At 48.4% G+C, this 17,123-nt stretch overlaps 1 protein-coding gene across 1 annotated transcript in view; it reads left to right on the top strand.

Moving 5' to 3' along the window:
• Nucleotides 1-5,240: 5,240 nt before the first annotated feature.
• LOC144151822 (uncharacterized) overlaps nucleotides 5,241-17,123 on the top strand; it is a 35,322-nt gene continuing 23,439 nt past the window's right edge. The window contains exons 1-6 of the mRNA XM_077682963.1: nucleotides 5,241-5,345; nucleotides 6,583-6,609; nucleotides 8,241-8,353; nucleotides 11,431-11,501; nucleotides 13,357-13,529; nucleotides 14,711-16,561. Of these exons, the coding sequence (XP_077539089.1) occupies nucleotides 6,600-6,609; nucleotides 8,241-8,353; nucleotides 11,431-11,501; nucleotides 13,357-13,529; nucleotides 14,711-16,561 (2,218 nt within the window). The 5' untranslated portion in view covers nucleotides 5,241-5,345; nucleotides 6,583-6,599. The remainder of the gene's footprint in view (nucleotides 5,346-6,582; nucleotides 6,610-8,240; nucleotides 8,354-11,430; nucleotides 11,502-13,356; nucleotides 13,530-14,710; nucleotides 16,562-17,123) is intronic.

The following is a 17,123-nucleotide window of genomic DNA, read 5'->3' as shown; positions in this document are numbered from 1 at the left end:
TTTAGGAGATGTACAGCATTCCTTTTTCGCACACAAACATCGACTCGAACGAGGTACAACTTCTAGTCGTAAAAAATTGAGATGAAACAGATTTTTAATAGATTTTAAGCCTTTCTTTAAGTGCTGAATCACCCTCCATTCCGCGCAAATCTCTTGAAATAGTGACCCTGTATGGCCTATTTCACGAAGAAAATAAAATGACTTTCCCACGGCACAAGTTTTGTCCGCTGTTTTTATTGCAAGTAAAAATTTGCCTTCAAATACGCTGCTGCAGAAAATGTGAATTGAGGTATATACGCCTAAACGATAGTGTTTCACGCTTATATATGCCTAAATGACACTTTTTAGTGCTTATTATAGGCGCCTAAAAACCTCAGTGTTTCGTGCCTAAAGTTTCAGCCTCTAGTCATGACTTCGTAAAAAATGGCACAGCCTACAGAGTGCACCGTAGCAACATCAGGATCGAGACAAGTTCTAGCGAATGCAACGCCTCCGAGGCACAGGGCTCCATCCTGGGAGACCCTCAGATCTTTAGCTTTGGATATGGGGACCTCAGTACTGGTCTCGTCTTGGATTTTTGAGTAAAACTGGCGCAACGTTGTACCTTTAAAACTTATAGTTACAATTGATCACGAAGGAGCCATGAAGTATTGCCTCACGCTAAAAGATACCACTGCCGACGAAGCCGAAACTGGTGCTCTCCTCCTGGCAATAAGGTATGGGCAGCATAAGAACCAAATCCTCCAAATAGTCACAGATTTCAAAAAGGCTGCGCAAAACCTAATGAATGGAAGAATTCACAAGCGACTTAAAAAATTAGAGCCGAAAATGTCGAATGAATTCCACCGCATTGTCTGGACTCCAGGACACGAGGAGCTGGAGGGAAACGAGAGGACCGACCAGGCTGCGCGCGATCTTACAAACCGCGCGGCTAACAGTCCTAGCCTTCTGCAGCCCCTCCCAAGTGGCTTTGGCGAACGCCTCACTGTCCAAAGAAGTGAACGAGCCCTTTTCCCCAACCCGGACAAGAACCTCTCTGGCGCAGAAGCTCAAACGCTGAGGCAAATCCAGACGAACACTTATCCTAACAAATCCTGCTATCCAAAATGTTCCTCAAACACACACAGACGCATGCAATAAATGCGGAAACCTTCCAACTTATTTCACGCAACATGGGCCTGCCCTATCATCTGGCCTTCAGGAAACAACCCCACAAATACGGTCGCGCTATGGGAGGCAGCTCTGGCCAGCTCCGACTTCGGGATTCAGAAGGACTTAATTCTTCGAGCCCGGAGAGGAGCAGAAGAGTCCGGGGCCCTGGAAGGAGGGCACCACCCCTAAGACAATCGCGCCACCTCCTTTTTTTCCTAATAATAAACGTTTCATCTCTCTCTCTCTCTCTCTCTCTCTCTCTCTCTCTCTCTCTCTCTCTCTCTCTCTCTCTCTCTCTCTCTCTCTCTCTCTCTCTCTCTCTCTCTCTCCTGTTATGCCGTCAGGAAATCTCTCGCAATTAAAGAGAGAGACAGAGACAAGTTCGGAGGGCTGATGTAATAGACGCATCGACAAGACCCAGATCAGTTAATTGAAATGCATTCCCATGAGGGGATAATGGGCCTGATCTTGCACACATCACGTTGCTGTAGTATTTCGCACCTTGTCCCGTTAAAATAAAGTAACAGCGTTAACGTGACAAAGACGTGTGAGTTTGGACGCCAGTCAGTGCTGTGAAAGCTCCATTCTTGCACATAATCTTGATGGTGACATCAGGCGTCGTATAGACAATGACGGCCCGTCCGCGTTTCGGGAGCGTTGCACAACACTCTCTGACAGCTGACCCGCTGTATAGCTTGACAGTCTCCTGTCGCACGAGGCGCCGGAGTGACAGGTTTTTTTTTATATATATAGTTATGTTATTTGGCTGAAACGTAACGAATGACGGCGCAATTTTTTGTGCAAGTTATACTTGTTGCCGGAGTGACAGAGTATGGGAGTGTGTCGCCGTACGAAAGTCGTAATTAGTTTATTACACTCTGAATACAATAGCTGTTTTACTTATTTGCTCCAACCTTAATTTTTTATTACTTCGATTACGTTCGATTACTTTCTTAATTTTCCATATTCACGCCACGCAGCAGAGGGAACACATTTATTGGGAGCGAAGGCTCTATGCCGATTTAGAGAGAGCGGGAGATATGGTTGGAAGGGAAAATGGTGGGAGCAGCAGGCTTAGAGATAAGAAACGAACATCCACTATCAGAGAAGCTGGCTTAGTTGGCTGCAAAGTAATGTGGAGGACTGAATTGGTACCAGGTGCCTTAAAGGAAAGCTTGGGTCGGGCGAGGATGTCATGAAAACAATGATGCTAGGGTTAACACTTTAGCATAAGAAAGCTGCGTTAAGGATTAGGCAACAAAGTCGGATTGTAATTATATCTAAAACTACGCGGAAGAAGTGGGATTTGGCAAGTCATGCGATGCGAATGACGGACAACCGGCAGACTGTCCGTTTAATGTAGCGGATACCACAAGACAACAAAGGCGTTAGCGGAGACATCGAAGACCCAATGGAAGGAACAAATACGAAAATTTGGGAGCATAGGATGGATTGGGGAAGCCAGTGACAGGATCGGTTTGAAATCTCGGGGAGAGGCTTTCGTCCTGCAGCGTAGGTGATAAGCTGCGTTAGAACGGTAGTTTGGGCTAGTTGGCGCATACTAATTGAAATCAGTTAGGCGATAAAGCTGTGGATAATTTTGACGATGATAATAGTGATGTAGCTTTAAATAGGAGAGGGAGGGGCGCTAAACTACTCATCATTCAGATGGAAAATATCTCTGTCAATCTAGCGTGCGTATGAGTTTATTAACACGTCAGAAAGAACGGCGGCTTCATATTCTGTTGTGGTATCAGCCTGATAACTGAACCGTGCTACAGGTTTTAAAGCTGCTGTGTCTCGGCATGGTTCGCATGGGCTGACCTTCGAACAGCACTGCTGAAGTAAGATGTTCTTCAAGGACAACGCTATCGGTGAACCGTGTTAGGCACGGCATCCCGTCGCCTTCCACGACCGGAAGCCGAAGCATCCACATTGTAAATGAGAATCATTCCTCATTATGGGCGTCCACGAGTACTCTCGCCTCAGCGGGGCGGGGGGGGGGGGGGGGGGGGGGGGAACGCAATCGGCACGCCACGCGACCCCACTGCCCCCTTTTAGCGGCCGCTCCGAACAGAGCTCCGCCCCTGATTGTCATGCCGGGCACGGCGAACACCCCGCACCCAGAACGCCGAGTCGAACTTCACACGCATCTATTGGTGTCCGTTCTCTATTCATCCTTTGTCTTTACTCCCTTGACTCCCATACCTCTCATCCGGTGACATCACTTGGCTTGTACGTCGTCACTGGCTGCGCGCAAAATTATGCGTTCATGTATGCCCAGAGCTGCCGTGAATACGAAAGGAGGGATAGGAGGGCTGTCTCCGACGAACGTATTTTATTGTTCAACAGTTTGAGGCAGGAAGAGACAATCAGCTTGGCGGATGCGGGGCTCGGGAGGTGACACAGTGGATGTTCGCCTCAATGGCGGTCGTCAAGGGAAACGCAGCGAGGCGTGAAAGGGCATCTATTTGTGCTTCCTGTCATTGTTTCCATAATGAATGGGATCTTCTCGCGTTAACTATTACGCAAGTTCGTCCATTAATGCGGTGAATACTAAATATACGCGCTGTGTTATTCAACCCCTCTCTTCTGACTTGTTCTTGGACGTTCCTTGGAAGTATTGTCCACCGAGAAGATCGGTCTGCAGTGGGGTGTCGCTCCTCAGCTTGTGCGACTGTTTCTTACTCAGTATATTTTTAAGGCGCCTGGAAAATGCGAATTTACTTTCTTAGCACATTGAGGGGGATGTATTAGCGCATCCACGTGCAGGTAAGACACCGCAAATGCATTGTTTTGATTTTGATTTGATTGATTGTAGGGTCTAGCGTGCCGACGCAACGCAGGCGATGAGGGGCGCCGTAGTGGAGGGCTCCGGATTAATTTTGACCACCTGGGGGCAAAGGCATTGTGTTTTGAAGAAACAGCGAAAAAGACCTTGTCATTTCTTTTTATTTGTTTTTTTTTTAAAGATAAGCGAAAAGATAAGGTGTTTGGAAAGAACTCTATGATTTGTATGCGAACAAGCATCCGAAGATACTACTCGCGCCCATGACGGTTCCTCTACTCTAGAATTAATCGCTCTATTTGCCCTGGAAAGCGGTCTCTACATATTGATATAGAGGTCTGACTAACTTTCCCGAACTGACCATCCTCCGTCTACCGTGTCAATTGCACATATCTAGACACCCTGACTCAACTGTGTACACTTTGTCAGTAGGACCCCCAAGACTAGAACCGTGCTCGTTGCGTGATTTGCGAACGTCAACCTTTTCAATTCCTGCCTCCCCTGAGGCTTTAGTGCCTCTTGTTCTAAAAAAAAATAGTCAGATTTAACACTTCTAAGACTATAGGCTTAGAAGTGTTAGAAGCGAAAGCAAAGACGCGGCGTGTCGTGAGTGTCTCCCTTTGCATGAGATTTCGTAGCCTGCCGTGTACATCTATATCTATGGATGATCGGATTCACCAATTGCTTGCGCTTAGTGCACACACAGACGGCCCCGTCGGCGCTGAGCGATCAAGCGCAGGCGAAGCAGACGTTTCACCCTAGTCCACTCACGTGGTATCGCAGAGGGGAGGTTGCGAGGACGAAGCGATAAGAAAGAAAAGCGCAGCTTGCACGCCGGCGGCTGAAGGTCGCTTGCGACGCGATCAGTGACCTTGCAGCTGTAGCGCAGTACAGCTTTCAATCTAAAATTGTTTCACTTCTAACAGTGCGCTCTCATCGTTGTGCCCCCCCTGTTTCGTGCAGAAAAAGCCGGCAGAGCTGTCCCCTTACGTCGTCCCCGGAGGCAATGGCCACATCCCGCTGGCTGCGGTGGTCGGCAAGACTTCTTCGGGAGCCGCAACGGCGACGCCCGCGGCCGCGTCTGCGAAGCCCCCGGTCTCCTCCAGGCTAGCTGCCGTCACCGCCCTGCCCCCGCCCTCGGCGTCCTCCTCGTCGTCCCCGGCCTGCTGCGCGGCGGACGACTTCCTGGCGTACTCGTTCCAGCGCAAGGCGCCCTACCTGGTCTGGGACGACGAGCGGAGCGGGGGAGGGGTGTGCGCCAGACACCACGGCCCGCTGCGCGCCTCCCGGCCCTGGGCGCTGCGCAGGTCGCGCCGCTGTTGTCCCTGGCCCTGCGTGCTGGTCGCGGCGCTGGCGTCCGCCCTCCTCTTCGGATCCCTGGTGGCGCTGTGCGCCTACCTCAGCGGTCAGTCACTGCTGCTGTTCTCGCGAGGGGAAAAAAAATATTATTTAGTATTATTATCTTAAAGGTTTAACGCGCCGATGCTACACCATGGACTATGAGGCGCGCCGTAGTGGAGGTCTACTAGGTATTTTCGACCACCTGGGGCTCACAACGTCCACCGAAATGAGGGGAATAAAGAGAGACGAAAAATCAGGGCTTCGCTATGTATAAGCGTTACCGTAGGTAAAAAAAAAAAAAAACAAGAAAACCTATGAATGAGCGTACATTGTAATAAATTCTAAGACTAATCCCGCGGTTTAGCTTCTCCACAATGGACTAAATTGTTCAATCCGTGCTCCCAATAGGGAAGTTCCGGGCGAATGACGATGCCGAGCATATGATTTGACTCAAAGGATCGAATTTTCGAGTAAAATTGTATGATCGTCACTGTTGCTCTCCGAATTGGCTTGGTGGTTAATTGTATTGATTGGCCAATCCAGCCCGACGCGGTGAAGCTGGCTGACCCACGGATTATAGAGTGCATGCACGGGGCCCTTACAACGTGCTCCCAAATCTCGCACGAATGGGTGCTTTAGCATTTGGAATCCACGGCTTCTACTAGCGCGAATCACGCTGATGACCTCACGCGCTGCGTTACAGCCCTTTTAGCCACTGCGCCGCCACGGTCAGTGAACAGGGCATGAAAGCATGGCGGTCTAGAGGGCGATGAGAGCTAACTCGTAATCAGTTTAGTGTGGCGTGGGTGTGTTACGTGGCCAACTTCAAAAATGTTAAGAAAAACATTCGATAAAAAAGGTCACCGCGTAACTAAACGATTGGTGGGTATACGCCTTATACTAGAAAATCACCCGCTACGCCGTAGTGGCGTCTGGTCATGTACTGGTTAAAACTGATTTTCTTTAGGTTAAATTTAAAGGCGCAGGTCTGTGAATTCCTCGCTGGCGGAAGCGAACAGCTGAAGGTCTAAATTAATGCGCACACCTTCATATGGTTTATCATAGCGCTTGGGTCTGCTTTCGCCGCGCTAGTTATCATTTAAATCTATAGATTTTTATATTATGAAACGGGCTGACATTTGCAGCTATTGTTTCGGCTTGTCGGCCATATCATATATGCGTTACGAGTGGTATTTATCTGCCACTCTATTTCTTGTTTTACGTGACATGCACCGCGACCCGAAATGTCCACATCAGCCCTTTTCTCACTGTTGTTGCTCGTTTTTTCTTTTTTTTTTCAGTGATCACAAGTCAACACATGCATCCAAGTAAGTGAAGCTACTTTCGTCATGTAGTTCCTTCATTGTGACTGCATAATGCCTTGGAACAGTTTGCGTGACATCAAAAAAAAAAAAAAAACGCTCTTTGAAAATTACTAGAATCACAGTCTGCTATGATTTGTTTTCCTGGTGCTAAATATTTCATGACCTTTCAAAGGCACTTTTTTCTTGATTAAATTTTAAAGAATGACGTAACGAGAAGTGTCTATCTTTAAATAAACAGCGAGGGAAACGCGTCTTCCTCGAAGCTCAGTTCTATACGAATTAGGCGCCATATTGCGACACCGCAAAAGGAATTCACTCCTTAATGCGGATTGCTACCAAGTCTGTGGCCGGTATACGCACGCCACAAAAGTTAATAGAAATGATTGTAGGAAGATGAGGGGGGATACTGTCCAGACTTCCCTCACGCGTAGTGCGATGATGTCAGTAAGCGACCGCTGTAGTGGCGTGATCGCAGTGCGGGCGAGTGGAGTACCAGAATTCCGTCGCGGGTGCAGATGCTAAAACACGACCGTTTCCCTGTGAGATTCAACGGATTTTTGAACGAGGTGACCAGAAGCCCCCCACGTCACAGACTAAGCGCTCCGGTTAGCACCTGCGCCTGAGGCACCTGTGGTGGTATGCGGCTAACCCACAATTAAGTGCGAAGCACCTTAGGACCTCGCTTTGTCCGGGGCTTGGCGTCCATGTACACAGTGTTGCGCATGCGCGAGGAGAATTGAATTGGTTGGATTTGGATTGGATTGGATTAAAACGGATAAGATTGGATTAAATTGAATTGTATCGGATTGGATTGGATTTGAATTGTATACAGTGTACACACGCGTTGTCACTCATTTACATGCGCGAGTGGGCAACGCCACGGGTGATTTACGGTAAGAACGATCCCCAGTGCTTCGCCCTCTCGTCGTGATTCACTTAGTGGAAATGCGCGAATTTTTGTTTTGTTCCCTCCATTGGCTAATGCTACTTTGTCACCATGTTCACTAAGTCGAATCACGCGCACGTACGCGCACACCTATGGAGCTTTTGCAGCGAAAAGCCGTAAGCACAAATTCCGAAACCAATAGCTAAGCCCTAATAATGACCAGTGCTCTGGCCTATAGGCCTTTCTTTTGACAATAATGGCTGCCCATCATCACCATAATCAGTGCGCTCAGTGTGAGAGCAAAAGAAGAGGGAAGGAAGAAATGAATTAATTAAACCCGAGACTTGAAAGCCATTCAACAATATCAGTGCCTATTCGTCTTAAAGCTTTAAAACACGACAACGAACAGAGTAGCAAAACGGAGTGAACGGAAGAGAGATGCACGCGTCCTGTGAGTTGCAAGCATTATCAAGCCGGTCATCTGGCCTTCTCAAAGCAACGCCCTGCCCACACTGGTTGGTCGTATTACCATGTAAAAGAGTCGCTGGTGCCACGTAACGTGTGCACGGTCTTCCAGCACACCCTCCTGGCCACTTTCGAAACCACCGCTGCAGTTGAAGGCGCGCAATTACGCCGGCGTTTTGTTTTGCGCACTTCTGTTTCTGTTTTTGTTTTTCCCGCCATACCTCGCTATTCCGGGCGCCTGGTTGCTGGCGCACTTCACACTGCCGTTCCTTTAATTTTGCAGCCCTACGTCTCCTAGGCGTCGTCAAGGTAGTCGAAGGCGACGCGTGGGACCCCAGCCTGCTCAATTCCACTTCGGAGGAATTCCGCCTCAAGTCGGCCAAGTACGCGAACATGGTGAGCGGGCTCTTTGCTGAAGGAACGGCGGCGGGGGAACATAAACCATGTCGCAATTTTTCGTGCGCGTAAAAGGGGCGTGTTCGTTTCGCGTGGCTGCGGTGGCAGTTGCGTTAATCCGCCTTCCTGTATTTTCGTATGTTTACGATGAGATGTGCGGGCGGAGACTCAACCTTGTGTCAGTAAAACGGGGACCCAAGGACATGAATGCAGAAGTGTCGAGTCTGTAGCTTGCCGGCTCAGCAGCGTGTTAGAAATGAATAAATAAACCGGTCAACAATTTTTCATGGGTTCAGTTTTGTACTGTTTAAGCGTCCGCTATCTATATAAAGTAGCGCCAGGTTCGAGAAACGAGAGGCGTGTTCACCTCTCGTGGCGATCCAAACGACGCCTTGCTTATTGTTACTGTAGTATTACTGTTACTGGTGGTGCCACTGATACTTTAACATTACTGCTACTGTTGCTATTACCTTTACTGTTATTGTTAACGTTACTGCTATGAATTTGATTAGGGTTGCAGTTGTCAGAACTTCTCCGAATCACTGGCCCCTCTCAGTTTTCAATGGCACTTATATCGCATTATGCGACGTCTATGCTCTTAATTTTTGTTATTCAAATCTTTTTGGGGCATCTGACTCAGAGATGAAGATTGCTGTGTCGAGTGCTTTTCTAGTGGCTTTAGCAAGAATCACCCACCCATCCTGCAATGTTCGGGCGTACCACGATCCGATTTCTCGATCTACGCGCGTTATATCGACGAACGCAGATCACACCGTGGCAACCGATCGTTGATTACGGTGAGCTATGGAGTTAAGTTTAGTTTCAAAGCTTCAAAGATATCCCAGTGCTGCTTTCTTGTGTCCAAGGTTTTCGCCGCAGCTTGACATAGTTTGAAGTAATAAGTCGAGCACTAGAAAAAAGTTTATTGCAACGAAGAAAAACCGTTCTAACCGGCCTCATGCTTCTTCGGAATTTACTATCACACACTGAAATCTCGGATTTACGGACGGTTGCAACTCCTTATGGTTTCAAAACAAAAGCCAGACCCATCCGCAGACTAGTCGCAACGCTTCTCGAATTTTTGCTGCGTCTAGTCCATCGATAATCTATTGCTCTGCTTGAAAAAAAAATTGTTTGTAACATTTTTTTTTTCACTATTGTCTGTTACAACCCCATGTTTCCCTTTGCGTGTTGGCTAGTACGCAAATTCTTAAAAGTGCTCGTTTCGAACTTCCCGAACGATGCATGAGGGTGCGCTCTCAAGTTGAATGGTGCGCTCAATTTTTGTAGGCGGGAATTCGCAAAGTCAAATCTACTTAAACCACCCGAAAGTGTATCCTATCACTGCAATTTCTACTGGCGAAACTTTGCTCTTAATGCATTCTTGTACCAAAGTGATCTATGCAAAGACGGCTTTTTTAGGTGCGCTCTCCCCACTTTAGCAGTAGAAGAAAGAACATGAGTCTAAAATATGTGCCTAGCTGCTCTCAGCTCTTCGGTTAAGCGTAGCTTTTGATCCATATATGCAGTCACCGCTCTTGCCGAGTCACGCAACGTTTTTAAATCACAAATTCTTATTGCACATTTCTACTCCTTTTCTAATTTTCTCGCTCCAGTTCCTAAGGTGCACACTCTCAATAAATAACAAAAAAAAAAAAAGACCCACTAAACGACCTCGCCACTCATGTAGAGCTGAAGAGATGCAAATGCAGTCACGACTGGGGCGAACCGGAACGCTTAATTGGACCGAGCTCGGTGGTCCAGACAGCCGGGAACAAGCCTCCTTTCTATTCGCCTAATGTTTGCCGTATAATGTTGACCCAGTGCCGGCGAGCAATAGGTGTTAACATATTGTATAATGCTGTTGTTTTTTACACGTGCGTGCGAAATAATTAAGTGGAAGTGAGGGGCAGGTGCTTTATTGCAAAAATGTACAGGTGAGCATGCACTCTCTTTTGATAGGCAAATAAAACCAACAGCATCCACTTCGCGGAGATTCATAAAGGTACTTTACGCCTAATCGCCGCAAAAAAAAAAAAAAAAAGAGTGATTTTGGCGACGCTTGCGAACAAAAAAAAAATCGATCGATGTCGTAACCGTTACGTTTATACATTTCTTCTCTTTTCGTTAAGAACAGAAATTTCGACCCATACCTTTGATAAAGCGAGAGGGAAGCCGCATAAGAGGCAATCCACTTAGTGTTTAACGCCGGGACATGATTGGCCGAGGGTTTGAGGACGGTGGGAGCTGAATGATGGAACGCGCGCGAGAGCAATAACTGCGCCTTCTTTACGAGTTAGCCTGTAAACCGCGTACGCTACAGGCGTGTGGAGCGGCCAATGCTGAAATTGATGCGTACAGTGTGATATGTCATATACGACAGATTCCCGTACTGCTCTGGAAATTTGCGTCTTATACACGATGTACGTCAACCCAAGCCTGAGAAGCTCATTTTTTTACTCTGATAAATCCCCAATGAGCGTACTTTAAGGTCATCACCGTCTGGTCAACGTCGACTGCAGGACAAAAGAACTTCGTTAGCACAAGTCCTAACCTAAAGGCAGGCAGCTTTGCTCTATCTTGCATGTAAGTAGCGGCACTCGTTGCATTTAAATGTTAACTACTAAACGACATCTGAATTTAGGGGAAGTAGCTGGAGCGGTGGTGCCCCCAGATGAACGCTTACTGTGGACATGAGGGACAGCCTGTTCAAGCGTAATCTAACAAATGACCTCACCTTCCCGCCCAAAGAAATGCAAATGCCTGGCTTACCACCATTTGTCAATTCTCTCTCTGGTCAACGTGCGGACATTCCCAATGCCGCTAGATCAGACTTGGAAGGCTGGTGATGGGCGATACGAATCTTTGGAATCGCACGCGCCATGTTTCTAGGCGGAGGAGGGAGCTGTCTATCTGAGTAGTCCAAGGCGCCTTGGATCGGAACGCCCTTGGCAAAGTGCTTTCATTATTGACGACCCAGTTGTAATTGCAGCAGCCTTCGTTTAACGGCAGCTTCCTGCACCGGACACTGCAGCCACCAGGAAAATATGGCGTCCTTTTTTGTGTGTGTTTCGCAGCTCGAAGCGACGTACAGGAAGTCACCAAAACTGAACACTTCCCTGAGCAAAGTCACAATCCACGGCTTTCGGTGAGTAATTCTGCACTAGGCGGTGGTGTGTGCACGGCCATTCGAATGTCCGGTAACTTGCCAAGAACGTGCGCAACTCCTTTTTCTTTTTGTTTCTGAGTGCCAACGTTCTCACAAAGCCCGCCTGCACTGTGTACACGTCCAGAAAAGCGAAGGTCAGCTCAAATTGGTCCATGTATCAGCATGCCTGAAGCGATATTTAGAGCATGAGAGAAAACGACAGTGGCAGACGGAGGCTTGGGGGTCATAGTTGGCAAGAAGCCATTGGAAAGGGCTTTATACATCTTCATCGTCCTGTTCAAATAGACACTTCGCCGATGCGTTTATGTTAGACACCGGGTATGCTCACGTAAGTTGGGTGAGGGGCGGTCCCGTTACTGACTCGCTAGAGTGGTCAGATTTCCCACATTGATTCTGCGTGTTCCTCAAGGAAGAAAGGTCCCTTTTGTTGGGGGTGGAAAGGTAGAAAAAAATGTTTACGGACTACATACGCATTTACTTCAGAATAAACCCACTATAAACATTGCTGTTTCTGAACTTAAAATTAGCTGTTTTCTGGTCATATGGGGTTTCGATATTATGGGGTTAACCCTGCCTACAAAACTCAAGCGTGAATTTTTTTGTACACTGGAAGTTAACGCTTGACGCGTTCATATTCGGAAGGGAATTGATCTGATTGATCCCCTCCGATCTTAAAGTTTCGCTTTCCTCCTTGAAGATTCTTGTGAGCGTGATATATGCCATGCATAAAAGTGAAATCTCCCTTTTTGTTTTGCTTACCTTGAGTTTTTTTTTTATTTTAGTTTAGTCGCTACACGAAACTGAACAAACAAAAGTGCTCAGTTGATGTTCTCAGATGCAAATTGAGTTTAACGTACGTACAAGTTTGTGGATACCACGAGCGAGCTTGTAGAAGCGCTGACTAGAAGCTTGGACTTTCCGGCCGGGATCCGAGCCATAGACATTTTCGCTGCAAAATATATCCGCGTATTACCTACTCCGAAAAGGCAATTCCTCCTCTTTGAGGCTCCAACATTCTAAAAATTAAAATAAGGGAAACAGCACTCCCACCACCCTTTACTCCAAGCTAAGAAAGAGAGCACCTTCGAAGTTTTACCCGGCTAAACGTACCGTGTGGATTCTAAACGACCCACATTCTCTACAAAAGTCCCCATCATGTTGTTTTCCGAGGGTTTCCATGACACCAAAAATTAGTGGTGGCTTGTAACTCTGCTTGCGTGAAATTCATAAATTGGCCGTGGAATTCTGACGACAATCTGCCTTGGCTGATCCCCTGAGTGAATTTGTGGAAACTTCTGACGTCGCAGCCAAATCGGAGAACGTTGGCCAGTATCCCTTAGAGTTTTTATTGACCGCTCCGATGAGCATACCAGACTCCCTTCTACTAAGAAGCTAAGCATCGGCGTTATAATGGCTTCATTGAACCAGCATGACACACGCGCTATGTAGCGGTAGAATATCTCCAAAAAAGCCATAACGTCTTCGCATTCAAAGCATGTAAGACTGTTCCGTGTCGTTTAGGCATCACTGTTTCTTCTCATTTTCTTTAGTTGAACGCATACTAAATTTTGGGCCCTTCCGCTGTTCACAACACCTGGTTTTTCACCTCGTGGGGCATAACGAATCAGATATTGATTTACCACCCGATGTAGCTAGTTCATAGAAATTCTACATGGGTATCCCTAAAAAGCAAGAATTATTTATTCATGATCTCGTCAATCAACGAGAAATACGTAGCAGCGGGGAGGGGATTTCCAATAAGTGCCCCGCGTACCGAAGCCGCAGCCTTGTGTGCGTGCCTGACACGGCGGCGGTGGTGGCGCGGCGCATGCAGGCAGGGCAGCCTGGTGGTGCTGTTCGAGTTGGAGGTGGTGGACAGGAGGCACACGCCGGACGTGGCCGACCTCGAGAGCGACTTCAGGGAGGCGCTCAGGCGGGAGGCCGGGATGGGGCCTCGAGGAGCCTTCGGAAGGCTCAAGATCGACAGGGACGCCATCGAACTCACCGGTGGGCATAAAAAACTCTCCTTGATTCTCAATCAGTCGCGCCCGACGTCACTGAATTGCCCTTTCCGAGGGGGCAATCTCATTGAAGTGCTCGGTGAGGTTTCGAGGCCTGGCCGTCATTTCGTGACATTCACGCGTGCACGAGCTTAGTCTGTTGGGCAAATATCAGTTGAGCGGTTTTCGACTCAGTGACTTGCAAAGACTATAGGTTTTATACTCCCAGTTTCGACTACAGTCGCTAAAAATATAGTTCTTTGAGAGCACACCTGAGTAAGAGTGCCCGGACGGGATAGTTGGTACAACGCAGGGTTACTTTAGCGCCAGGTAGATATAATAAAGAAAAGAACAGTCAGGAATTCGGAACTTCTGTATGCTCTTCTCAGTTACGCGGGGCTTAAACCAACCCGGCGATGTACCAAACCAGCCCGTTCACACCATGCCCGCGTTTCGCTTAAATTGCATTACGCCCTCATATCCGGCTGCGAGTGCACTGAATGCGGCAGCAGAAGTGTGCCATCTCTAAAGTTGCTACTGCGGTTTCTCTTTGAGTCTTGCAAAGGACAGGAGGCAACAAAGCTCTGCGACCATGCTAGCCTACAGGGTAACGTGTGGTGAGATGCGCTTATCACTAGTAAATATACTGCTTATCCCAAATACGCGTGGGTCTGCATTTTCAGAACGAGGCGAAAAGCGTAAACACCCGTATGTCCAGAATCCGGTGCAGGTTAAAGATCCCCAGGTTGTAAAAATTAATTCAGAGCCCTCTATACGGCACGCCTTATAGCAGATGTAACTTCTGCATGTACCCCCCCCCCCCCTCAACCAAACAAAAAGAGTACTAATTATTTTCTATAGAAAAATAAAAGTTGTTCATTGTCCCCGTTTTCCCTTCCCAAGTTTAGCGACGTACGCGTCTGGTGGTACTCATGATTACTTTGCGCAAGTTGAGCAGTTGTACCGTTCACTGATTTAACGTGCAAACACACAGGGAGAAAAACTCTTGTTCATGCCATACTTCAACAGATATTGTTAAGTCTTAAAATAAGCATTGATAAGGTAGTCACGCTAATTGCAACGTAAGTGCATGCTGTAAGGTTCTGTCATTTGGGATTACACCGCAGAGTGTCTTTCCTGCATTCCTTAAGCTTCTACAGATTACTTCTGTGTTTTCCTCCGCTGCAGAGATGTCTGAAAACAGTTTGGACATGGACAACATTGACTGGGAGAAAAGCACGAGTACGGTCGAGTACTACGACCAAGAAGAGCAGGATCGCGAGTCTGGTCACTGGTCTAAACACCATAACGCCGATTCCGCTGATTACACAAACACGCACGAGAACGACACTTCGCCATACGTCGTCCACGAGGACAAGTCTTGGAAGCCATTCTTTCCCGAACAGCGGCCAGCCGTGAAACAACACGACGGCGTACCGGTAACGTGGGAAAACGCGCCCGAGTTGTCAGAAGACGACGACTCGCACTATGACCAGCCGGGTCACCAAGAGTTGAACGCCAGCCATCACGGTCCCGGTGCCCACGCCGGGTCGCCTGACCAGCAGCTCGGTTCAGGCATGGTCACAAATAGTCCGCAAGTAGTCATGACGTCAACAGAAGTTGTACGGGGAAAACATCGTTACACAACCAAGGCACCAGTGTCAGCGGTCACTCCGAGTCCCACTCCTTCTAGTCAGAATAGGTTTACAAATAAACATGGCCCGCACCTTACTGAACTTACCGTGGGAACCGGCGTCGTCGTTGTCATGCCCGACCGAAATCGTGTGCCAGTATCCCCTAAAAATGCGACCGACGCAGCCCTGCTTAAACCGCTCTTTGTGAACGTGCACCAATACGAAAAGCGGCCGTCATCCACACCAGTTCCTCCGGAAGGTACAAGCACACTTAGCACTACCACGTCACCGACGGTGCAGCAATCAACGCCGGAAGTTAGAGTGAACGAGTCGACTTTTTCGTCCGCCGACCAAGAAGACGAGAGCGAAAGACCATTCTCCTGGTCACCCTACAGACCCCTGCCATCTTCCGAAATTACGGTGGGAGAAACGGCGTCGAGCAAACCGAGCGAAGGAAGCTCCGAAAAGCCCATGCATGGCGTCGGACATGCCTGGCAGATACACTTGGACGATCCAAGCACTCACGGCGGTCCCAGTGTCCCGATCAACTACAAACCGAAGCCTGCCCATACATCAGAGGGTGCAGGAACAGCCATCAAGGCGCGGAACGAGACACTGCCCTCAACGGTAGAGCCGGCCCAGCCTTCAGTCCACAAAAACAACCATAGGAAAGAACAGCCGGCCACGCCGAGGCCGGCCACATCGACTACCGAGTTTGAGATCGGTGTCGGACTCATTGTCCGGCCCCCTGTTGCCATCGGCAGCGCTAGCAGCAACCGAGGACACGCCAAGAACGTGTCTCGAGAACAGCAGCACACCACGGAAAAACCGGAACCACAGTTCATCGACCTCACGGCAGGAGTGGAAAGTCTCTATCAGACAGCGAACAACAAGAACCGCAACCCGGTATACCCAGGGGTACCCGTGAAACCCATGCCACGACCGGTTCAGGGAGCGGTTTCGGAACCTGTTCCAGAAGCAGATCCCGCACCGGCCTATCATCACACTCCAGTACAGGTTCCACAACAGAGTCCAGAGATCGGTTTAGGGCCAGCTTCACAAGGGGTGTCAGAAGAGGTGCCAAGACCAACTCCCGTACTGCCGCAAGTCGAAAGCCGTCCTCCGTCGGGCGAACCGATCCCGACCCACGTCAACAACAAGGACAGTGCGTTCGTTCCGGCGGGCGGTACTCGGGAGGGTCACCACCTCAAGAACCCGGAGCTCAACATCACTTCAATTTCCATCCACCAGACAGTGAGCACCAGTAGTGGGGACCACTCGGAGATCCACTCGGTCATCTATTCCGGCGGCCAGAACTCGGGCGGCATCGCCAAGTTCATCTCCGGAGACCTGCCTTCTAAAGCGGACGCGTACGACTCCAAGTACACGCCCAGTGACGACAAAAGTACGTCGATTTTCATTCTTAGTGTGCGATGCCGGAATAGGCTGCTACAGTTGAGGTGTCTTTACTCCTTATGCATGTACTATGTTGTTTAAATGAGAAGACGTGACGTCGCTGGACCAACAGCAGGAGGCAGCTCTACTAACTTAGGAGATTTAGAGCGACAGCAAGGGATGAAACAGTAGACACAGATCTGTAAATTTGGGTGTACTGCCCATCACCTCCGCTCTTTCATTATCATTTGCTTGCGATTGAGGAAGGAGGGTTGGTGTTCCAGCGCATGCTGTCCTGGACACAACTGAATCAAAATATAATTTTGTGCGGACTTTTGGAACTGAAACTTCGAGTTCGTGGTCGACGCGCTAGAAAGAGTATGTTGGGGCAACGAAAAAAAATGTCCTTGTTTCGATTCCGGAATTCGAGAAGTGTATCTTGTGAAAAGGCATAAACCAGGAATTTTTCATGAGAGTTGATTGAGTTAGACTGTTAAGGTTCGCTTTCATTCGTGCTACGCTAATTCTTCTATAGAGGCAATCAACAATTAAATCAGTTTGGAACAGATTAA

This window comes from Haemaphysalis longicornis, unplaced genomic scaffold (assembly GCF_048455015.1).
Source record: "Haemaphysalis longicornis isolate Haplotype H1 unplaced genomic scaffold, Haemaphysalis longicornis Haplotype H1 scaffold_9, whole genome shotgun sequence".
Classification (NCBI taxonomy): Eukaryota; Metazoa; Arthropoda; class Arachnida; order Ixodida; family Ixodidae; genus Haemaphysalis; species Haemaphysalis longicornis.
This window is presented reverse-complemented; position numbering and strand designations above follow the sequence as displayed.